The sequence below is a fragment of the Pipistrellus kuhlii genome, unplaced genomic scaffold (genome assembly GCF_014108245.1).
Source record: "Pipistrellus kuhlii isolate mPipKuh1 unplaced genomic scaffold, mPipKuh1.p scaffold_m20_p_12, whole genome shotgun sequence".
NCBI classification, from domain to species: Eukaryota; Metazoa; Chordata; class Mammalia; order Chiroptera; family Vespertilionidae; genus Pipistrellus; species Pipistrellus kuhlii.
In genome coordinates, this window is record NW_023425427.1 from 36,619,315 (window position 1) to 36,644,687 (window position 25,373).

Sequence of the window (25,373 nt, forward strand, 5' to 3'; positions counted from 1 at the left end):
AGTTGTCTGAGTTCTTTATAAATTTTGGAACCTCTTATTGGATCTATCATTTTCCATTCTGTAGGTTTTTTTTTAGTTTTGATGCAAAAGCTTTTTAGTTTGTTGTAATCCCATTTGTTTATATTTTCATTCCCCTTGCCTGATGATATATATAAAAAAACTATTACTAAGAAAAATGTTTTCTTCTAGGAGTTTTATGGTTTTAGGTATAATGTTTAAATCTTTAATCCATTTTAAGTTTAGTCTCTTTTTAGAAAATGTGTTTTTATTGATTTCTAAAGAGAGAGAAAGAGGGGGAGGGATGGAGAATTAGAAATATTAATTAGAGAGAAACATCATCAAATGGCTGCCTCCTGCATTCCCCCTACTGGAGATTGAGCCTGAAATCCAGGCATGTGCCCTGTCCAGGATTGAACCAATGACCTTTTGATTGCTGGTTTGACACTCAACCACTGTGCCACACTGGCTGGAGTATTTTGAGTTTATTCTAGTATTTGGCATAAGAATGTGGTCTAGTTTTTTTTTTTGTTTGTTTGTTTTTTTTGGGGGCATTTATCCAGTTTTCTCAAAGGGTTTATAATTTATTATTATTATTATTTTAATATATTTTATTGATTTTTCACAGAGAGGAAGAGAGAGGGATAGAGAGTTAGAAACATCGATGAGAGAGAATCATCCATCAGCTGCCTCTTGCACACCCCCTACTGGGGATGTGCCCGCAACCAAGGTACATGCCCTTGACCGGAATCGAACCTGGGACCTTTCAGTCCTCAAGCGGACGCTCTATCCACTGAGCCAAAGCGGTTTCGGCTCAAAGGGTTTATAATTTAAATTCAGGTCTCTGGACTGACAGTTCCCTGTACTTGGTGTTGCACAGTGTTGCTGCTGTGCTTTTTTAAATGTATGGTATTACATACTTACTGTGTTCAGTGCATACTCTAGCGTGGGGAGCACCCAAACAGAAGACAGATGATCTTCTGTTTGGGTGCTTCTGAGTACAGCGTTATCTTTGGAGGATGGCTGTAGACCTGGGTCCTCTACCAGCTCAGTGTTGAGAGGATTTGAGGACAAGCTCAATTTACATAGGCTATCAAAGGTCCTGTCTTGCTGTAGCCCTGGCTCTCTGTCCATTGTTAGGAATTGTCCTTTTTCTACTACTTCTTTTTCATTATTGCTAGGCTTTTAGGAATTAAATGCTATTTCTTCCATCCCTAAAAATATTTTGACAACTCTTCACATTAACTTATGACTAACTAAAGGGATAAGGACATCATCTGTAGCATGTATTTTAATCTTTTATATTATAATAAAGTAAGTGATAGGATGAATTTATTTTATGTCAGTGGTAGCAACAGCTACTCAAACTTGGATTTCTTTTCTGTTAGATCCATTTTTAGTACATATGTGGGAGATATTGGCCTATAGGCTATAGGTTTAATATTATTTCAAATTCCTGATTAACTTTTCACTCCTATCTTTCATTTTTCAAATCTTAGTCTTTGTAGTAAGTATTCTAATATTATTGTAGGGAAACCGAGGTGGACGCAGTTTATGTTTCGGGTAAGATTACTGCATTGCACATCCAGATAGGCAAAGGTTGCTACCTTTTGTTGTGTTTTCAAACCACTGTCCCTGCCTGATTACTAAGCATTTTCCGTTGTAAGCAATTAGCAATAATAATAATACCACCAACATGGAAGCAGGAATGCTCCTTAGTTAACTTCTTTAGAGTTATTTTCAGCCTCATGAGCCCTTCTTATTTTTTTCATCTGAGCAAATCTCTTTTGACTTTTTCTAAAATAGGTAAGTCAACAATTCCAGGGCTGGTGCACATTAATTCATAGGAACACCCATGCTTGAGAATTGATGACATTGTCCACAATATTTATTCTTAAGCCTGTGTAAGCTACTGGTGAGGAATTTTAGAGTGTGCCACGGCTCGAGACACTACATACCGGGCAGAGCTATGGCTGCTCCCACCTGCTCTGATATCCCGTCCTCTGCTATTGGCCTGAAGAATTTTTTTTCTCTTAACCTGTTAGGTCTTTCTGTATTTTTCTCCCTTGTATAACATTTTTCTAAAATGGTATTCTCATGGAGTGTATTTCTGTCCCTTTTATGTTAACAGATGCACATACTTAAGAAATTTGACCCTCTGGGGACATCATACTGAACAAATAAGTTTTGACATGGCGATTGTCTTTTATATCCATGTAATGGCAGTATATTGCTTGGAATATGATAGATGCTCTGCAGATGTTATTGTCATGAATTCTTAAGCCCAAAAGTTAATTAAATGAAGTCCTCTAATTAATAAATTTATATATAACCATGCGCTATGTTAGGTGAGGAAATTAAAAATATTGGTAAGCCAGCTATTGGGATAGCAGATGCCTGTACTGCCTGGAGATTATCTCACACATATAAACTCTTACCGTGGGAGGTGTTCTGGTAGCAGTAGAATTACGGAAGTAGTGTAGTCGAAAGGAGGGAACTGAACAGGTTAGTTATTCCTGGCATGGAAGAAGCTGTTGTCAAAAGGAGGGTGGTTGTCTGGCCATCATATCTGATCTAGTCCTTGAAGATGAAGAGGATGAAAAGGAAACTTTTGTTCCTCTTCTCTCCAAATCTATTTGAAAGATAAAATAGGTTTCTTGTCTGACATTAATATCACAGACACTTTGGAATGTTTGCTTCTTTTATAACCAGATCTGTTTTTCCCTGAGTCTCATACTCACTGTGTTTTCATGCCCTGTTTCTTAAGAATTACCTGAGGTCCCATTAATTGAGGAGGAAGTGGAAGAAACGGAGTCTTGGGCAAAGCCTCTGGTCCACCTTTGGCAGACAAAAGCTCCCAACTTTGTGGCTGAGCAGGAGTATAATGCAGCCCTGGGCAGAATGGAGCCGCACTGTGCCATCTGTGCCCTCCTCATGCCCTACTACAAGGTAATGAGGCTGGCGGGGTCATTGTCAAGGTTCCTATCACTGATGCACTCTTTCTGTGACTGTGAAAGCACAGTGAATCATTGTAAGGTAAGTGTGCATATGAAAAGGAAGACATTCATCTTTATGTAGCTATTGGCCATCATAGAGCCCCAACCAGAATTTTTTAGTGCTACTTGAGAGACATTCCCCTGACAGCAAGTTATCACTTTTGAATAAATGATTGGTTTACTTGTTGGTCTTGGTTTATTTCATTCAGGGGGCAGTTTCAAACTTTCTTTCTACCACTTTCACCAAGAAACACAGACCTTAAAGTTTAACAAGAGAGATCTTAGACCTAGTCTCTGTTTTATGCTTGAAAATATCACTCTCAATAATATAAATGTTAGCTCTGGGACCACATTTAAGTGTCTCTTTATCTTCCCATGGAAAAGACACCACAGGATTAAATTCAAACTGAATTGTCCAGTGTACGCTCATCAGCCAGCTGTGCATGATGCCAGCTATGCATGATGTTTTCAATATCATTTCATATCCGTTATACTGATGGCATTTTGCTCCCTGAGGACCACATTCTCCAGCTTTAACAGCGACAGAATGATCTCTAGGAATCTAGTAAGGGTGATGGAACTACATGATCTATTTTAAGGTACAATAAAGTGTATTGATGTGAACATTGTGTTCTGGGTTATATTTCCACTAATTGAATCAGAAATATTCTCCTCAAGATCCATGTAAAGTAAATGCTTTTCTGTTTAGATGTTTCAGGGCATGAAATTGTGTGAAATTTCACCTTTTCAAACCTTTGTAAATAGGAAGTGTAGGTACTTGCTCACCTTTGAATGTGGCCCTGGTGAGGGACAAACACTTGTTTTCCTTTTAAGTCACTAAATTTCTGTTTTCTTGGGAAAACAATCTTTTATTGATTCTTATTTATATATCATAATCTGCCTGTATATTTCCCCAATAATTAAAACATTCCCACAGAAATTATAAGATTTAGGGAAATTAATATCACATCTCTGTAGATAATTAGAGTTATTAGAGTTTCAAATAAACAGTAAACATTCTCCATATATTTTTATAAGAGGTAACAATTTTGTTTTGCACATATTTTTTATTTAATGGCAGTTGCCAGATCTTTCTGTCTTGATGTTTTCAAACTTTGTGGAAAGGCAGAAGCCTTCAAAATCTCTCTCAATACTTTTGCACAGACTTACGCTTAGGTCTTTATAACACTTCTGTTAGGTGTAACTGGGTAAGATTATTCAGTAAATGAAACCAGTTCTGTTAACCAAATGCAAATAAAAAAAAATCATTAGAAAAACTGATGCTTTACATAAACTATTTATGTAAGAACATAGTTTTAGTACTTTCTTGTACAAGCAAATGCACAGAGTATCTTCTTGTTCCTAATAGCTTAGCACCTGATGGGAGCCTGGGGCAGACCATTAGGAAAAAGCTAGTAGTTGGGTCAAGGAGAACAAGAAGAACAGGAGCTGAAAGTGGATGGAACAGCTGTTAGTAGATATGAGTAGCAGAATTGAAGAGTTCATTTCCATATTTTTCACTTATGTGGAAATATTGTGTTTTTCAGCCAGATAGCAGCAATGAAGAAAATGATTCTAAATGGGAGACAAAATTAGATGACATGGTTGCTCCGGGAGGAAAGACTAAGCCCCTCATTCCAGAGATGTGTTTTATTTATAGCGAAGAAAATATAGACTATTCGCCACCTAATGCCTTCCTAGAAGAGGATGGAACAAGCCTTCTAATTTCCTGTGCAAAGTGCTGCGTACGGGTTCATGCAAGTAAATGAATCTCACATTCATCTATCATTGGCTTTTTAGTGCTTCACAATCTTTATTTTTTACTCCTATGTAACCTGCCAGATCTTTGGCATTGAACTATTAGATCATTTTTTTCTCACGTTGTAAAAAATGAAAGTATGAGTAGGTATAATCATTCTTTTTTCTCCAGTTTTATACAATACAGATCACATGGTTTCTCTTTGTCAGAGTAGTATGAATGGTTTATAATATAATATACACTGTATTTAATTCAGTGTAATGCGAATCTTACATTAGGTTTGAGGTAGTCTTACTGTCTGTCATGTATTTATTAATCAGATACTATTAGCTTTCCCAAAGTATTTGAACATAATCTGATTTAAATACAATTGTAGCAACCTTCTTATTGTATTTATATAAATTCATAACACATATTCACACACAGACTCACCCTACATTATTATATGCATATATTGTTATATCAGAGGCAAAGCATCATTTAACAAAAAAGCTAGGATTTTAATCTTGGTTTCTGAATATACTAGTTATGCAGTTTAACCATAATATTTTATGTGCTTGAACTAAACATTGTATGGTTTTGTTTAACTATGATAGGTTTTTCTTTGGGTATTACACTTCTGTTATTTTCTCTTACTATCTCAAATGTTATAGAAATGTGGTATTAAAAATTACTTATTTAAATCTTTGAAAATCTTATTTCAAGAAGTCAGATTAACATATTTGTTGGTTCTGCATAATTGCTGTTTGTATTGGCATCATCAGCTATCTCCTTACATAGTTTTTTTTTTGAGTCAGGCATATACAGAATACATGTGGAATTGAACACATCCCTTTATCACTAAACACGAATTGTGTATCCTCTGTCTCTATCAGTGAAATTAAAGCTAGTTAAACATAATGTTTGAAATGTAATTTTAAATTACATTATTTTCAAATATTATCAAAGTTTTTATTTTATTTTAAAACTTCTCCAAGCTTTGTTTTCTGAATTGCAACTTATTTTGAAATATGTTTTGCATGAGTAAAGGAGTATACAAGAAACTTTGAAATTTTATTATTGCCCATTCAGGAATTATCAGTATTTTCTACAATAATTATTGTGATCATTAATTACTATAAATGCCCACACTCATATTTCTTGTAACTGATATCCATGAGATCCCAAAGTATCTTTGTTTTGTTCTAAGCAAAAACTGTAGGGTAGGTAGTGTCTTTTATTTAATCAGTGCTAACATATGAAATATTGTCACAATGCAAAATAACTAATTTTTTAATCCATATTAATATTTTATAGGTTGTTATGGTATCCCTTCTCATGAAATCTCTGATGGATGGTTATGTGTCCGGTGCAAAAGAAATGCATGGACAGCAGTAAGTAGCTTATATTAATATCTCTTAGCTCTTTTCACTTCCTCCACTGTGGACACATATATATCTAGTGGTAAGGTAAGATTGTGCACATGCTTTTGTGTACAATTCTACACTTACTATATTTCTAGTCTTTTCTTTCTATGTCATCCATGTGTTGTTTATAGTCATTGTAGAAATATTAAAGTTTTAGGTGTAACTTATCTCTGGAACCTACAGAGATTGCCAGTTTATCAGAGCAGGTCCAAAATATTGTCCTATTTTTGCAATTTTTGAAAATAATTATTCAAGGTGGGATCTTCTCTGAGGAAACCACACTAATACCTAACTCTTCAACTAGCCTGAGGACTTCCTCATTTATTTTTTCTTATATTCATACTTTTAGAGTTCTACTCTTTTTGAGTTCTACTCTTGTCCCAGGCATTTGCTGTGAGCTTGAGATAGAATCTTTAGCAACAAATGATCCTTTACGTGGTCACAAATTCCTCTTCATGGAAATTGTTTTTATGGAAGCCCTGTTGAAACTTTAGCTTATATCCTAGCATTGAGCCCTGTTTCATTAATCCAGTATGCCACTCATTTTGCCATTTAATTATGTGCTATCCAAATTTTTCATAAAATCTTTTTATCCCTACATTAAAAACTTTTTAAAATCTGGGTATTTCTGTAAAATACAGAATACCATTTTAGGGATATACTTCTAATTATGAAGGAAGATGTTAGTTAAATGTATAAATACTCCTAAAAATTAATAACCCATATGCTTAATACTATGTAGAGTATTTAAAAATAAGAGGATTTTTTATAATATCTTCTGAAGAATTTATAGTATAGAATTCTAGATAGTAAATAAATATAAATAGATTTAAGATTGATTTTTATTTTTTTTTTACTTATTTTAATTTAGGGATAATGTAGCTCATTAGGAATAATGTAGTTTCTTTCCAGATATGCAGTTCTTTCTTTAGGGACCTTTGGTGTAGGGGTCTGTGAGATTTTGTGTTATTGCCATAGATGGGAGTGAAAACTGAATGTACAGATCAGATATGTGTCATGGGAAATCACATCATACACAGATTTAAGACTGTGACAAATCATGAGTTGCCAGTTTTCTTTTTTTCTTTTTGATTTTTTAAAAAAACTTAAAAAATTATTTTTATTAATTTCAGAGAGGAAAGGAGAGAGAAAGAGATAGAGATAGAAGCATCAATGATGAAAGAGAATCATTGATCAGCTGCCTCCTGCACACCCCCGACTGAGGATCGAGCCCACAACCCGAGCATGTGCCCTGACTGGGAATCTAACCATGACCTCCTGGTTCATAGGTTGACACTCAACCACTAAGCCACACTGGCTGGGCACAAAAAATTGATTTTAATAATTTTATATTATTTTTTAATTAATTAATTGATTAATTTTTTTAAAAAAATAAATCTTTATTGTTCATATTATTACACATGTTCCTCATTTTTCTTTCCCTTCCATTGCTCCCCTCCACCAGGTTCCCACCCCACCCTCTGCCCTTTCCCCACCCTCCATTGTCCTCATCCATAGGTGCATAGTTTTTGTTCAGGCTCTTCCCGCACCCCCAACTCCCCTGTTCCCTGAGAATCGTCAGTCCAGTGCCCTTCCATACCTCTGATTCTATTATATTCACCAGTTAATATTGTTCATCAGGTTTTTTAATTCCCTTGGCTTTTAGTTTCACTTATTGATAGTTACGTATTTGTTGATCATAATTTTTATCTATATCTTCTTCCTCTTCCTAAAGAACCCCTTTCAGCAATTCATATAATTCTGGTTTGGTGTTGATGAACTCCTTTAGCTTTTTTTTATTTGTGAAGCTCTTTATCTGGCCTTTGATTCTGAGTGATAGCTTTGCTGGGTAGAGTATTTTTGGCTATAGGTTCTTGCTGTTCATCACCTTGAATATTTCCTGCCATTCCCGTCTGGCCTGCATGGTTTCTGTTGAGAAATCAGCTGACAATCGTATGGGTGCTCCTTTATAGGTAACTGCCTGCTTTTCTCTTGCTGCTTTTAATATTCTCTCTTTGTCTTTTGCTCTTGGCATTTTAATTATGATGTGTCTTGGTATGGTCCTCTTTGGATTCCTTTTGTTTGGGGTTCTGTGCACTTCCTGGACTTGTAAGTCTTAATTCTTTCCCCAGGTGGGGGAAGTTTTCTGTCACTATTTCTTCCAGTATGTTTTCGGTATTTTGCTCTCTCTCATCTTCTGGGACCCCCATAATTCTGATGTTGGTTCATTTGAAATTGTCCCAGAGGTTTCTTACACTATCTTCAACTTTCTGGATTCTCTTATCTTCTTGCTTCTGTGGAAGAGTGTCCTCTGGCTCTTTGTGTTCCATATCTTTGACTTGATTCTTGCGATCTTTCAGTCTGTTTTTAGGACTCTGTATAATATTTTTTATTTCAGACAATGTATTCTTTATTTCTAGTTGATCCCTTTTCATATCCTCATAGGTCTCATTTATTTTATTAGCCTTTTCTAGGAATTTCTTGAAAAACCTTATAAGCGTAGTTTTGAACTCTATATCCAGTCACTTCTTTTCCTCCGTTTCTTTTGTTTGTGATCTGTTTCCTTGTCTCGGCATTTTCACAGCTTCCCTGAGTTGGTAGAGTGGCTTTGTGTGCTAAGATGTCCTATAAGGTTCAGTGGGTCAGCCTCCCAATTACCTGAGGTGGATAGTCTTGGTGTAGCCCTTTGTGGGCTGTGTGTACAGTCTTGTTGTTAAGCCTTGCTTGTTGTTGGTATCACTGGGAAGTATTTATCTCCAAGCCAATTGGCTATGAGGATCAGAAGTGTCTCAGCTAGGAGGGTTTCTGTATTCTGCTTGGATGGGGTGGAGTCTCATGGTGGCACAGCCAAGCTTTGGTGAATCCTGCAAGATTGGTTGCAAGCACACGCACCTCTTTGGTATAGGCGCAGAGAAGCTTTGGATTCCTGTCTGTTTCTCCCTAAGAGAGTCCTATTCGCAGCAAATGAGAAAGCTAGCCACTGGAAGGGCTTCTGTGCTCCGCTTGGTGGGGTGGAGTCTCAGGGTAGTGCAGACAAGCTTTATTCAGCCCCTCCCTACGAGGGTCTGGTTTCTGAGTCCCACAGTAATGGCCGCTGTCTTCACACACCTCCGAGAGATCTCTGCCCACTGCCTGACAGTCTGGCCTCTCCCAGACTGGGGCCATCTATCACAGCAATAGGGTGGTTCTGTTTTCCTCCTGAACAAGAAAGCTAGCCACGCATTAGCTGTCCGCCCTCTCTGTGCGCAGGGAGTAAGCCAGCAGCGAAGTCGGGCGGCTGCCTTTTCCCGCACACAGTTCATCACACCTTCACAGTTCCTGAGTTTCAGGGCGCCTTCTCTCTCCTTCCCAGATGGTAGAGCCTCCTCTTAGCTAGCCATCTGGCGCTTCAGGGCGATGTTTCCCCTGTTTTCCAGTTCTAAATTAAAATTTGTTGTGGTAGGCTGCATTCAGGTGTCTGCCCTATGCCGCCATCTTGGTTTCTCCAGTCGAGTTGCCAGTTTTCTGTACATGGCAGCATTAAGCCTGTGCTGAAGTTATTCATTGTCAGTGTGAAGAATTCCAAATAAAGTTACCATTTGTTCTGTGTCTTACTAGGGAGCTCTTTTATTACCTTAAATAATTCTTTGGTGATGGGCAAGGCAGATACATTAGATCACATATCTATAATCTAAACAGAATCTAAATTAAAGGAATATTTAAAAGTAACTTAATGTGAAGATTTGACTAAAAATGTATAGCTAAGGCCTGTTTTGGTCCTAAAATGCTTTGATTATGTGTTGCTTTGTATTTCCATTTTTCTTTAGTTTTACTTAAGAATTGGAGACCTTCAAGGAAACGAAACTTATTTATGTGCTTCTTAACCTAGAGATAATGAATAACAGAAATGTATAGGAATAGAATGCTGATAATTATTGGTAAAATTAATGTAGTTTTTATGAGCTAAAGGAAACTTTCATTGATTTAAAAAAAAACAAAACAATGACCTAAGAGCCTTACTATATTTTTATCTACCTGCTGTTTGGGAATGTACAGCAATAGGCACTATCCTTGAAATTTCTTTTTATTTCAATACTAGTGGCCTGGTGCACGAAATGTGTGCACATTAAAAGGGAATTAATTAGAGGAAATATTGTAATATTGCTATTTGCCCTTTCTCTATAATACAGGCGTCCTCAAACTTTTTAAAGTGGGGGCCAGATCACGGTCCCTCAGAGAGCTGGAGGGCCGGACTATATGAACTACTAATTCCTACTGTAACACCTCGGCTGCGCTCACTGCCCAAAAAACCTGGCGGGCCGGATCAGACTCCTCTGCGGGCCGCATGTGGCCCACGGGCTGTAGTTTGAAGACGCCTGCTATAATAGAAGTGTCATAGATGAAAGACAATTAGTAAAATGTATATGAAAATCTCCCTTCTGTCAGAGTCTGAGGCATGCCTCTGGACCTAGAGTCAAGTCCCTTCCCACCACTTGTGCGCACTTTGAAAATGCAGGAGACCTAGACCTGGCTGCCCTACCCACATTGGGTGAGACCCAAACCTGGCCGGCCCCACCCCTGATAAGCCCCTGTGGGAGGGGCCGCAGCCTCAGGTCTCCCGGCTCAGCTTTGGGGCAGAGCCATGGCCTGAGGTCCCCTGTCAAGCCCCACCAGGCACGGGGCGCGGCCTGTGGTTCCCCATCAAGTCCTGCGGACCGGACGGGGGCATAGCCTGAGGCCCCTCGCCCTGGCCAGGAGCCGTGAAGCCTCAGGTTTCTGCTATTTGGCTGCGAAGTTACCTGGCTAATTTGCATATTCCTCTTTTATATAAATAGATATCCTATTTCACTTGCTTAAGGGAATTTGTTTGAATATTTTCACTTGAAAGTAATACAATATTAATAACATGGAACTATATATTATATTCTTGGATGACTATTGCCATGCTATGAGAAAGTAAATTTTGTAATGAAAAACTTAAGAAAACACTTTATAGGCTAGAATTTTTAATCTGTATAACAAAATGCATAAACTAGATAACTGTACACATATCTATTGAAGAATATCTATTGTACTTCATAGAATATTGTATTAGTATATGTACGACAAACATAACATTCTAGTTTTTCCCCAAAAAATTGTTTTAAAAAAGCAAAGTCTAGGCGTGAAATGGTTTTTCACCGTGGCTATATATACATTTATTCATTGTTCCCTTTCTTTTGCTTATTTATTTTTTTAAAATAGAGCAACAGTTAGATATAAGAAGCTATAATTTGATGATCATTTGGAATTAGCATTTTCTTTTCTCTTAGAGTGGAATATGTAATTGTGATGATTAAAAACAAACATTTTGGTATCTTTATTTTTTTTTGCATCATTGTAAATCAGTGTCTTCTATAGATTGGATAATGTTTGCCATTCATGCCCTCCAATGCTGTACATAGCTATTTTATTTGACTTTGGAAAGAGAGTATAGTATTTTCTTTGCATAAATCATAGTTGCAAAATTACAAGGTACCTGAGGTATAGTGGTCTTTATAAAATCCACTCCCACAGTGCTGCTCAAGCTTATGGGCTAAGTCATTTGTTAGGATATATTTATCTGAACTTCTGATGATTGGAGTGTATCTTAGTTTTAATACTCAATTTAAAAAAAATTACAGTTTATATTCAGTGTTATTTTGTATTAGTTTCAGGTGTAGAGCACAGTGGTCAAATAATCATATAGTTCATTAACACTCGATTCTGTTTTTTTGTTTTGTTTTTTAAAAAAAATATATTTTATTGATTTTGTACAGAGAGGAAGGGAGAGAGATAGTTTAGAAACATCGATGAGAGAGAGTCATCAATCAGCTGCCTCTTGCACACCCCCCACTGAGGATGTGCCCGCAACCAAGGTACATGCCCTTGACTGGAATTGAACCCTGGACCTTTCAGTTCCCAAGCCGACGCTCTATCCATTGAGCCAAACCGATTTCGGCAACACTCGATTCTTAAGTCTCAGGTAAATGTGCTCAACTTCTTGGAAAACTGATAAACTCTTGACATCTTTGGAAAGTAGGAAGCCCTAACAACCCTTGGTGTTAGGTTGAGTCTTTGACTCCCACATTCATTGAGGCTAGGTTTTATAGAGGTGCATGTGATGTGGAGCAACCCTAAGACCTATTTAATCTGAAGATACTGCTCTCTCTCCTCTCTCTCCAAAGTAGGAGTTCTCTTAGAGTGCAATTTACTAAAGAAAATTTGTGTGGATGAGGATTGTGTTACATTTACTCTACAATAATACAACCTTTGTAGCTCCTCTCTAACTTAAATAAAAATAATGGTGATGATAATAGATGTTTAAAAAAAAAGCCAATCAATTGGCTCTTGAAAGTCTTATTTTAAAAAAAGTAAAGTTTCATTTGTTAACTTTTGTCCTACAAATCCAGAATAATTGTTGATTTAAATATAAACTAATATATGTGGCAGGTTTAGAATTTTTCTAGTTTCCATAAAATTTAATTCTGACAAAGACTAAAGAATTCTTTGTCTCAGAAATCTCATTTTGCAGATAATGAACCTGGGATTTGAAAGAGTAGTCTTGCTCAGGATCACCCCACTTATGGTGAGGGGGCCCTATTCAGGGCAATACCCAGCCTCCAGATCTCCAGGCCCTGGCTCTTTTTCCCTCCTCCAGTTATTTATGCTTAGAATGAGAAGAAGGCTGAACAGCTGGCCTAATTCTGACCCACATTTTTGAATGATTTTGGTTAGTTTACACTGAAAATAAAGTCACCGCTAATTTCTGGTGTAATTGGTTATCTACTTACAATGGAATAATCAGTGTTATTGGGTAGTTGTGGAGAGCAGTTTCTGTACCCTTTTACATTTTCACTAGTTTCTGTCTGGAGAACCTGTCCCAGAACTGGGTAATCTCCTGAATTCAATTTCCCAGCTGACAACAGTGCTGGCATTTTTCTTTTGAAAGAGCTTTGTAGATTAGAGCCATTGATTTTCAGATCAGGTTGGCTTATGGCCTTGAGAGGTCACTGTGACACTGCGCTCTTGGTGATGCATTTTATGCTATGTTTTTTATTCCATGGGATACTGTCAAGACCTGGTGATGAGGGGCTGTCAGCCCGAAAGCTGTATTGATCCTCATATTCAGTAAAACTAGTAGAAAAAAAGAAATGCTGTCTTCTATTTTTTAAAACTTTATTGTTGAAAGTATTACAAATATACCCCCTTCTTTCCCTCATTGACCCTCTGAGAGGCTCTGCTCTTTAAAAACAAACAAATAAATAAAATATATGTATATATATGTATATATATGTATATATATATGTATATATATGTATATATATGTGTATATGTATGTATGTATGTATAAAATTAAAATAAATAATATATATGTATATATGCACATATATAAAATTAATTTCAGAGAAGAAAGGAGAGAAAGAGAGAAATAGAAACATCAGTGATGAAAGAATCATTGATTAGCTGCCCCTTCCTGCTCTGCACTGGGAATCGTGTCTGCAACCTGGGTATGTGCCCTGACTGGGAATCAAACTGTGATCTCCTGGTTCATTGGCTGATGCTCAACTACTGAACTATGCTGGCCTGGGCTGAAAGGCTCTATTCTTGGTAAGGTTGGGCAATCACAGATGGGCAGTGGCCATTTGTAGCCAGGTGACACCATTGCGGTATCTTGTAAGCCTATAGCCAGGACCACATGCTCCCATTTGAGGTGTAAAGCATTTGGGTTCAAAAATCACCTCTTGCCTCCTAAGGAGGCACGTAACTTTGATTAGCTGCACCCTGGCTCATAAAGGCCAGGGCAGTGATAATTATTTGACTTTAACAGAACAGCACGTTTGCATTTATCAGTTATCCTGAGAGCATAGCTGTGATGTGGAGGCCTTTGCATTAGGAAACTGCTCACAGACGATAAAGTCACAAATCATTTTTTTCTATTCTCCCTTTTGCTCAAGAAAAATCATTCCTCCCCCGCACCCACCCCGTTTTGGTAATGGTGAGAAAGAAAAGCCTACAAAGCTTATTGTAAGTGGAACTATATTCATAAATAGCTTCTTGATTGAGAACAAATGCCTCATTAATCTTAAGTGCTTCAACCAGAGAGCACAAGTAAAGTCAGGAAGAATAATGACTGACATTATGGGGAGCATAGCATACTGTACTCTGCACCAGGATGTGCATGCCCGGAGGTCACCTGGCTGAAGGTACAGCTCCTTAGAAACGCAGGGCAGGCGTTTCTCATGAATGGCAAAAGTTAATCCAGTGGCAGGGTGAAGAAATCATGTACTTTGCTATTTATTACCGAAGGTCATGCTGGGAAGAAAGAATAAACCAGCTGAGCTTTTTATTTGAAAGCCAAATGTTGTACATTTTTTAAAAAGTAAGATGTTCAACTTGAAGTACTTTGCTCAGGATTCTGGAAGTACCATTATGTAAATGCAGTAAGTCCCATGTAGATTACTTCTGACCACTCTTCAGGTACAGAGGTGCTTCTCCTTGCCTAAGCGTGTGTCCGGCTTGCTACCAAACAGGTGCTCTGCAAACCTCAAATTAATTTTTATACTGGTGTAAGCAATGGCATTAGAAAGAGAGCTGAGAAAAAAAAAAATTGAAACCAGCACAAAGTGGAGCTTTCTATTTTTCAATTATCTTTTCATACAAATGGTTAATGATAATTAAGTAGTTAAAATGTAGCAAGCACACCCACTCTCCTCAAGATGTCCACATTCTAATCCTTGGAACCTGAGGGTCTGTCCTGTTGCATGAAAAGGGAATTATGGTAGCAGATAGTATTCCGATTGCTAATCAGCTGACTCTGTGAGAGGACGATTATTTTAGTTACTTGGGTGCAGTCACAAACGTTTACTTCCTAGAGTTCAAAATGTGGGCTTTTTTTCTACACTAACAGCAGCTAGTCATTGGTACCCTTCTCTGTCCAGCTCAGCCTCTCATTGAGCTGCGGATTCATATGGCCAACTTCCTGAGCAGCATGTCCAGTGAGTAGCTCAAATTCACTCTGTCTCAACTGAATTCCAGGTCTTCTCCTCCTGCGGGCTTCCTAATTTTCAGGCCTTCCAGCTGCTGAGGCCTAAAACTTTAGAGTCAGATATGCTTTTCTTTTTCTCATACCCCATATCTGTCTGACCTGTCTTGTCTGCTTTTAAATAATCTAGAATCCTGGGTACTTTTTCTTTTTAATTTATATTTATTGTTGAAAGTGTTACAGATGTCCTCCCCCCTCCCATGACCCCATTCAACCCGTTCCTGCCCGCTCCCCAGGCCTTCACTGCACTATTGCTATGAACATAAGGTTCCATATACTCTGTTTAATTGGTGTTTCTAGTTTCTTAGAATATATTCCTTGAAGTTGGATCATTGGTTCAAATGGGAGTTCCATTTTTATTTTTATTTTTGAGGAAACTCCATACTGTTTTCACAGTGGCTGCACCAGTCTGTATTCCAACCAGCAGTGTACTAGGGTTCCCTTTTCTCCAATACTTGTCTTTTGTGTACCAAAGCTTTTTTATCCACTCATCTACTGTTGGCCACTTCTAATTACCTCTGCTTATATTACCCAGACCAATCTACTCATTACCTCTTTCCTGGGTTAACACAGTGACCTGCTAACTTCTCTTCTCACTTCTACCCTTGAAACTCTATCCTCTGCTATCAGTATAGCAGTTATAGCAGTTGACATGATCTAATCTATATATCTATATACCTATATCCCTATCTATCTATCTATCTATCTATCTATCTATCTATCTAACTATCAATCTATCATATATGCTTAATTAACCAGAATGTCAGAAGGAACAGAGCCAGAAGGCACCCTGATCAGCCCTGATTGCCAGCCAGGCCTAAGGACTCCGTCCGTGCACCAGGCCTCTAGTTAGCATATAAGTCAGATCATCTTGCTGTGGTCAAGCTTTACTATAGCTTTCCATCTCTCTCATGGTAAAGTCGTCACCTCTTTTTCATGACCTATGAAGCCTTATCAGATATTCTCCCACTTTCTTTCTCTTTTTGCTTTGTTGATCCTCACCTGAGAATATTTTTCCTTTGATCTTTTAGAGAGAGGCAAAGACTGAGAGAAACATCAATGAGAGAGAAATATATTGATTGGTTGCCTCTTGCAGTTGCCCCGACCAGGCCTGGGCCAGGGAGGAGCCTGCAACCAAGGTATGTGCCCTTTGACTGGAATTGAACCCAGGAATCGCTTCTCGGCCTTTTGGCTAAGATCAAGTGAATTGAACCCAGGAACCTTTGGTCACCACTGTTCTATCCACTGAGCCAAATCAGCTAGGGCTCCCACTTACTTTCTGACTAGCAGGATCTGCTGGCGTCATATTTCTCTACATAATTCCATGGCCCATTCCCATAGTACTTAACATCCTCTATCATCTAAATAATCTCCTGATTTATTTTGCTGCTGTCCCAACCAGAACGTAAGTTCACTGAGGACAGGGTCTTTGTCATTCACTGCTTTTGTGCAGTGTGTAGAACATGGCGATCAATCAGTATTTTGTTGAAGATATGTTTTCATTAAAAAGATACATTTTTTTTTATTGATTGTAAAGAGAGAAGAAGGGAGAGGGATAAAGAGATTAAAAATATCAACGAGAGATAAACATCAATCAGTTCTCTCCTGCATGCTCCCCACTGGGGATTGAGCCCATAACCCAGGGATGTGCCCCGATGAGTTATTGAACTGGTGACCTCTTGGTTCATGGGTCAGTGTTCAACCACTGCACCACACAAGCTGGGTGGTTTTCATTTTTAATACAAATTAGATGTGGGTTCTAAAGGGCAGCACTCACTTGCTAGTATAAAATTCATTGGAGCCTTTTGAATTTCCATTCAGAAGATAGCTGCAGAAAACCTATAATTCACTTTCCCAATCACTCAGAATTCATGCCAGCCCTGTCCAAATGTGAGATCCTGCCCTCTCGCCAACCCTGACAAATGAGCCACATCTTCAGAAATGGTTCTTCCATGTTTTGTTGATCAGCACTTTGTAAGCTAGCTTTCCGTTAATGTGATTAATTACTTTTTGTTTTCCCAGATCACACAGCCTTATTTTATGGTTTTGCATTTCTGTTATGAACATGTCAGATAAATAAGGGTGTGGGGAGGTACTTCAGTCTCATAATTTTTCTATAGCTCTGAAAATTGGCTTTAGTGGCACTTACGGATATGTCAGCTAAAATGAGAGCCTCTTATGAGGCAGCTTGAGAATGTTGGTATTGGCATTTCTTTAACTGATGTTTTATAGAAGAGGCATTGGAACATGAATTCCCTCTACTACAAATAATGAACAACTGTGATAGCTGCATCATAACAATGTCCTTCTCACCATTGCTAATGTTGTGTCAGCACTTTGATTATAAACACTCTTTTTCATGGTTTAATAACTAAGCCATAACAAAATCATTCCAAGTTGTAAATTGGTGTACTAGCCGTTCATCTCAGGCGTGAATTTTTTATGGAACCAAAATTTTTAAAGTACTTGGTATTGCTAAAAGGAGATTTTGTGCATAGTATTAGGTGAGGAAAAAGTACAATGTTCAGAATATATAATCCGAATTTATATTTTCTCATTCAGCTTTCCGCTGCCCGGGGATGGTGGTTGGGGGACCCAATAGAATGAATCTTTTAATGCTGCACTTGGAAGTCAGGATCAGCAGCAGCCTTATAGAGTAATCATGACATAAATGGCATTTCAGTATTTTGTCTTGTTTTAGGAAACATTGATTGATTAGCAGTATATTTAAGTTTTTATAATAGTCATTTTATATTGGGTGTTATTGTTCCTGGGAAAGCATGCTCATTACACACAAGATAAAACAAGGATGGCAATGAAGTCTGGATGTTTAATTTTACTTATTTTGTTCTGCAAGGCTGCACAATTTTGGTATTTCCTTTTTTTAAATTTATTTTATTGATTTTTTACAGAGAGGAAGAGAGAGGAATAGAGAGTTAGAAACATGGATGAAAGAGAATCATCTATCAGCTGCCTCTTGCACACCCCCTACAGGGGATGTGCCCCCAACCAAAATACATGCCCTTGACCGGAATTGAACCCGGGACCTTTCAGTCCGTAGACCAACGCTCTACCACTGAGCCAAACCGGTACCGGCAACTTTGGTATTTCTATAGGTTAGATTAGAGAGAAGTTTTAGTACACTGAAAAACTCTGGAAAAAAATCATAGGTGTCCTATTTAAAATTTAAATTTAAGTGCAAAAAGGAAAAATAGGATAAACCGCCACAGTTAAATTAAATTATTTAATAGAAAAAAGGTTTAATTTCTTCTTATGTCTATATATTGTTAGAGGAGTTTCCTATATCCAACACTCTCATATTCTCAAATCTCATTTTCTTTTTTTAATTATTTTTATTATTGTTAAAAGTATTACAAATAGTACTACATATGTCTTCTCCCCCCCCCCCCCCCCCTCATTGACCTCCTCTTGGCCACCCCCAGGCACATGCCCTAACTGCCTCACCCTCCCCAGTGTCTGTGTCTATTGGTTATGCTTATATGCATGCATACAAGTCCTTTGGTTGATCTCTCACCCCCCCCCCCCCCCAAACCCTCTCCTGCCTTCCCGCTGAAGTTTGACAGTCTGTTTGATGCTTCTTTGTCTCTTTATCTTTGTTAATCAGTTTATGATGTTCTTTATAGTCCACAAATTAGTGAGATCATGTGATATTTATCTTTCTCTGACTGGTTTATTTTGCTTAGCATAATGCTCTTCAGTTCCATTCATGCTGTTGCAAATGGTAAGAATTTTTTCTTTTTTACAGCAGAGTAGTATTCCATCGTGTATCAGGGGTCTTCAAACTACGGCCCGCGGGCCACATGCGGCCCGCAAAGGAGTCTGATCCGGCCCGCCAGGTTTTTTGGGCAGTGAGCGCAGCCGAGGTGTTACAGTAGGAATTAGTAGTTCATATAGTCCGGCCCTCCAGCTCTCTGAGGGACCGTGATCTGGCCCCCACTTTAAAAAGTTTGAGGACCCCTGGAGATGTATCAGTTTTCTATCCAGTTATCTGTTGATGGACACTTAGGCTGTTTCCATATCTTAGTTATTGTAAATTGTGCTGCTATGAACATAGGAATGCATATATCCTTTCTGATTGGTGTTTCTGTTTTTTGGGATATATTCCTAGAAGTGGGTCAAATGACAGTTCCATTTTTAATTTTTTGGAGAAATGCCATACAGTATTCTACAGTGGTTGCACCAGCCTGCATTCCCACCAGCAGTGAAAGAGGATACCTTTTTCTCCGCATCCTCTCCAGCACTTGTCATTTGTTGATTTTTTAATGATAGCCATCCTGACAAGTGTGAGGTGGTACTTCATTATTGTTTTGATTTGCACCTCTTGGATGATTAGTGACTATGAGCATGTTTTCATGTGTTTCTTGGCTTTCTGTATGTCCTCTTTTGAAAAGTGTCTATTTAGGGCCTTTTCCCATTTTTTATTGAATTGTTATCTACCTTTTGTTAAGGTGTATGAGTTCCTTGTAAATTTTGGAGATTAAACCCTTATCAGAGAGATAACATTGGCAAGTATGTTTTCCCTTGCAGTGGGTAGCTTGTTGTTTTGTTGATGGTATCTTTTGCTGTTAGAAGCTTTTTATTTTGATGTAGTCCCATTTGTTTATTTTCTCCTTAGTTTTCATTGCTGTAGGAGTTGTATTGGTAAAGATATTGCTATGACCAATGTCTGAGATTTTGCTGCCTATGGATTCTTCTAAGCTTTTTATTGTTTCCTGTCTTACGTTTAAGTCCTGTATCCATTTTGAGTTTATTTTTGTGTATGGTATGATGTCAATCGGTGATCTACTTCCATTTTTTTTTTTTTTTTTATGTATTTTTCCAATTTTCCCAACACCATTTATTGAAGAGACTGTCTTGACTCCATTGTATATTCTTGCTTCTTTTGTCAAATCTCAAATCTCATTTTCTATAGAAAACTACTGCTACTATTTTGTCAATTGACCTTTCAGGGCCTGTGAGAGAGGCAACCAATTTATGTGTCTCTCTCACATTGATGTCTCTCTTCTCCTCTCTCACCCTCTCTCTCTTCCCCTCCCCCTCCTTCACCTTACAGCCACAAACCTCAGTCTCTTTCTGTCTTTCTCTGCCGCCCCTGAGGGTGGGTGTGCTGGCTATGTGGACTGGGGCTGGCACAGGACTGGGGCTGGCAGAGGTCACTGCTGGAGGACCTCTGTGGCTTAGGTGCTGTAGCCTCTTGCAAAGCCTTGAACATGATGCTCTGACCTTCTGGCACCTTCTGGGTGGCCCCTTCATTGTGTGCTAGACATTTTGTCTATAGCAAATGAAATAAATATTACTATTTCTAGTTTGGCCTGCTGCTTCATCTGTCAGATATCCAGAGGAGGAGCGAAGTCATCCTGATTTGTATTTGATCGGTGTCTGTGCTTTGTTGCAGCTTTAGTTTGATTTTTGTCTACTCTGGTTTCAGATGTTTCGAGGGTGGTAGCAGGGCTTTGCCTTTAGCAGTGTCTGTTCTGCTTTTTACAGCTGAGTTGGCAGCTTTTTGAGCCGTGGAAGACCTCTCCTTGCTTTAGAGAGTGGTTTTCAACTTTTCTAATGCTGCGACCCTTTAATACATTTCCTTATGTTGTAGTGACCCCTAACCATAAAATTATTTTCGTCGCAACTTTATAACTGTAATTTTGCTACAGTTAATGAATCGTAATGTAAATATCAGTGTTTTCCAATGATCTTAGACTCTACAGCAGCGGTTCTCAACCTGTGGATTGCGATGTTAGGCAAACCAAGGACTTGGAATGATCTGTGAGGTTTTGGGACATGGGGATTACTGGTGATCCTAGCAAGAGGGTGTTTCACAGTGTGGTGGGTGGGAGTCTCCTCAACTCCACTGAAAATCTTAAGTCCACATATTCTACTTTAGGGGACTTTCCCTCCTGGTATAGTAGCGCTCTACAGCAAGTGTACCTGCTAATGATCCTAATCAGGTGCTTACAGCAGCATCCTTGCTGCTTTGCTGTATTTAACTCTGCTAACTTGTCCCTTTAGGCATCTTCTCACTACTAGTTTCATTAATCAGACATCTAATTCTCTGAGTGTCTGAGCTTCTCGCAGTCCACAGCTCTCCTTTGCTGTATTCCCACTTTGAAACTATCTTTTTATATATTATTTTGACCTTGTATTTTGTTTTCATTTTCATTCTCTCCCCCCCCCCCACCCCCAACCTGTGGAAAGTGTCTTAAATTAATGGCAAAAAATAAATAAATAAAGTTAGTAATGGTATATGAAATTATTATGGAATAATTTATATATTTTAAATAATTTGAATTATTGCAATTCTCATTTTTAATACTTGGATTTTGAAATATTTCTTACATTGTGTGCTGCATCAAAACAAGTTCTTTCAAAGGCTTTGTGATGTGGATAGAGAAATTCTCCATTGAGCTATCTCCTTGAGCGGAGTTTATTATGGATTCAAATGTATGTACACAGAACAGTTTTTGCTACTCAGAATCATTGATAATCACCTAGGAAATTTCAAATGGATGTGCAGAAATGTTCCATACACATAAAACCATTGAATGTCTCTGGTTGTTTGCTTTTTTTGCTGCCTATTAAGAGTTATACAGATAAGTTATTCTCCTCAGTTGTTTGTTATTGTTCTCCTCAGAAAAAAGAAAAGCCATGGAGTCTGACACTCCATTATTAATAGTTGATATGTTAGAGAGAGTCCTTTTAAAGCTAGGCAGATCTGTTAAAATTACTTACAGGTCACCTTGGAGAACAGATAAAGAAATTTTATGCATACCGCTTAAGAGAAAAAAAAGAAGAAAATAGCCTGTAACTATTTTTAATTGAATTTATTGGGGTAACATTGGTTAATATAACCATACAGGTTTCAAGTTGTACACCTCAATAAAACATCTGCATACTGCATCGTTTGCTCATCTCCCAAAGCCTGTAACTATTTTTAAAAACTCTATTAATGCAGTAAATTGGAAGGACAAGCTTGAAGTTGAAAATAAAAAGAGTTACTTAAGTATTTAATAACAAGTTCTAGGTCAACGGAAGGCATTGCATTGCTTTCTGGCCCTACTTATACATAGATTTTCCCCTAAGATTATAAAGAGAAATGATGACTGTAGTCTGTGTTTATAGTAAAGGGAGTCATCTTGGAGTGAAAACATCCATGTCAATCTAAGACACATAAAAGTGCCAAAAATCTTATGTGGGCAAGGAAAACATTTTTATGGCCCTGTCTTATGGGGCGGGATAGCCTGGGTTTATCAGAACAATCTTTTCAATACCATTTGCTCACAGAAAGACCAAAATGGTAATTTTATGATCTCTAGTTGATTCTCAGCTTCCTTTAACAGGCCTCTCTTTCATGCTTCCTAAACACTGCAATTTCTGTAATAGGCCCTTTTCACTACTCTAGCCACAGCTTTTACAAAGTGCTCCCTGCTTCTCCTGACATTGGAATGAAGTGTGCCAGTTCTGGTTTTTAGCCATCTGGTTCCCAGATCACGAGAACCCAGTCATGGCCTCTTCTAGATTTGTAGTTCGTACCTCTCCAGGTACCGAGTTCTCTGTGCCCCTGCTTTCCTCCACAGGTGGCAGCGGAACATGATACCAGCGCAATGGTGGTTTTCTTCTAGATATGTGTATGAGGACAGTTTGGGGTACAGCCTCAGCTGCCCACCTTTCTTTTGCTTTTCTCTTTCAAACTGCTCAGAGATAGGCCTTAATAACATGCCTAATGGTTTTCATTTTAAAACAAAACAAAGAGAATTTATGGGAACATTTAGTTAACTAGTCATTTATTATACAGGTCTGGTAACTGTGTGGTGTTTTCTTTTTTCTCCTCTAGGAGTGCTGTCTCTGCAATTTGAGAGGGGGTGCTCTGAAGGAAACTAAGGATAATAAGTAAGTAATACATTCATGTGTTGAGTTTCATTGTCTCCTTCTCCTCTCTGGAATGGTTGAGCCTCTGGGTGGCAGTTTGCTTTACCTGCCATTATTGGACACTCCGTTCCAAGGCTGGTGCTGTCCAGATGTGAGGTTGGGACTCTGTGCAAGAGACCTTTACTGACACCACATTCACCTCTGCTGACAAAGGTGTTCTAACTCTTGTTCCTGTTCTGTCTCTGACACCATGAAGAATAACCCCTTTGTGCTAACAGTGTCTTTTAGATAAAGGCAGCCCATTTCATTCTGGGTGCCGTTGGAACTGTAGCATTTAATGTGATGAATCCTATTTGTTCAATATAAAAACAGTGTGCCAGAAAACAGTGAAATTGTTATCTTCACATAAATAAAATAAATCATGGTCATAACATTAAAGCAAAATCATTTCTTTTTAACATCAATAAACTAACAAGAAAGTATATATACTACAATAGAAATACAGAGAGAAACGTTGATTTTAACACTAAGAGTGCACAGTTGGAGAATATAAAGAGTCTTATGTGAACATAAATGAAAGGTAATCTGGATTTTATGGCAATTATTGAAATTATCTTTGTGTGAATTTTACTTTGATGACCTGAATTTACTATTTAAAACGGGGCAAAGTATTTATATAATTCTTTAGAAATAGAAACATATAGACGTTGTTCAGGCAGAGGTTTTAAGCTGGCACTTGAGGGCCAGATTCAGCCCCTCAGTATGTTTTAGTTTACCGATACACATTTTTTTACATTTGATACAAAATTTAAAAGCTGAGAGATTTTTTTAATAATAAAATACAAGTTTTCATCTTTACTTGAAAAAATGATTGTGCCTCTTTATATGGCCATAACAAATTGGGATGAGAACCTGGTCTAAATGGGCATGTGTTTCCCAAGTTCCCATGATTTAAACTGTACTCTGTTTATGTCATGCGAGGTCCCACTGGCACTGGATTTGGGACCCTGGGGGTAATGTCATGATGGAGTTTGCATAATTATGTACATGTGCACGTGTTTCTGATTGCTTATAAGGAAGAATAAAGTTTAGTCTATGAAACTGTATTTTCGCTTAATTTGGGATCTTTATCTTTCACAGTTAATGTGATTGGCACTTTGCTAAAAAGTAATGACTAGTTCTAGGATGTTATACAAATCATGCAGACTGTGAGATGACTTAGGTGGCTCCTGCAGAGACAGAGATGATAAATACTTCATTTCCTATTCTTGGGCTAGGACAGAAGTGTTTGCCATGGAACTATAGTGTTTATCTAGACATGGAAGAGTGTGCCCTGATGGGGTTGACACTTGTCTTCTCCTCCTGTGGTTTTTAAAGGCAGCACGGAATCTTGTGTTGTTTGAGTGAAATAAATATTGTTTGATTTAAAAATAGGTTGTTGAATTGATAATTCTTTCAAGATCTTTTTAAACCTCAAGAGTCTTTTTTTGTGTGGGGCATAATATTGATGAAAAACTTGATGGTGTTAGTGGGGATGTTATCATTTTCTGGAGCAATTCAGAATTTGAAAGGAGATGCTAGATTTGAAGTAGGAAACAAGGGAGCAAGCTAATTTCATTTCTTCTCGTCTTTAATGGGTTCCTTTGATTATAGTGGGGTTGCAATGAAAGACAATTTAGCTAAAGACTTAATCAGTATTAGTTCTTTTAGAAAACTTGTGGTTTGTTCTGGTTTGCTTTATGGCTTTTGTATTATGTAAATTTTTGTATTTTGTATTATGTAAAAAGATTATGTGAATTAATCTATTGGCACATGTTAATGAGCTAAAGTATATTAAACATCTGTATTGCAATATCAAATGAAACAGCAAACCTACATTTCAGTATTTTGCAGGTCAAGCATAGAAAGCCATACATATATTGATAGGATTGAGCCTTTGGTCTTTATCTCATTTTTCATGTCATAGTGTTGGGCAGGTATGCTCCTGAATCCATCCAGGAATTGTCTAATAGATTTAAAATTCAAAGAGTAGTCTGTTTGTGATGGATTCAGGCTCTTGGCTTTCTTTCTTATCTGTGTGTTTCCCTTCTGTGAGAATTGCATTGCCTGGTTCAAGTACGAGGAATATAAGCTTAGGGAACTTGTGTTTATGTTTAATGTCTCCTTTTCTGTAGGTGGGCCCATGTCATGTGTGCCGTCGCAGTCCCAGAAGTTCGATTCACTAATGTCCCAGAAAGGACACAGATAGATGTAGGCAGAATACCTTTACAGAGGTTAAAATTGGTGAG

At 37.9% G+C, this 25,373-nt stretch overlaps 1 protein-coding gene across 11 annotated transcripts in view; it reads left to right on the forward strand.

Annotated features, from left to right (window-relative positions):
* The window catches only part of KDM4C (lysine demethylase 4C), a 279,727-nt gene that overhangs the window by 159,644 nt on the left and 94,710 nt on the right, over positions 1-25,373 (forward strand). For 6 of the 11 annotated variants that reach the window (XM_036434027.2, XM_036434028.2, XM_036434033.2 and 3 more), the window contains 5 exons: positions 2,765-2,946; positions 4,541-4,754; positions 6,049-6,125; positions 23,051-23,106; positions 25,260-25,368. In XM_036434027.2, coding sequence (XP_036289920.1) covers positions 2,765-2,946; positions 4,541-4,754; positions 6,049-6,125; positions 23,051-23,106; positions 25,260-25,368 — 638 coding nt within the window. Of the gene's footprint in view, positions 1-2,764; positions 2,947-4,540; positions 4,755-6,048; positions 6,126-15,102; positions 15,155-23,050; positions 23,107-25,259; positions 25,369-25,373 lie in introns of those variants that run through there. The other 5 variants (XR_006741313.1, XM_036434036.2, XR_006741312.1 and 2 more) reach the window with 5 other exon arrangements.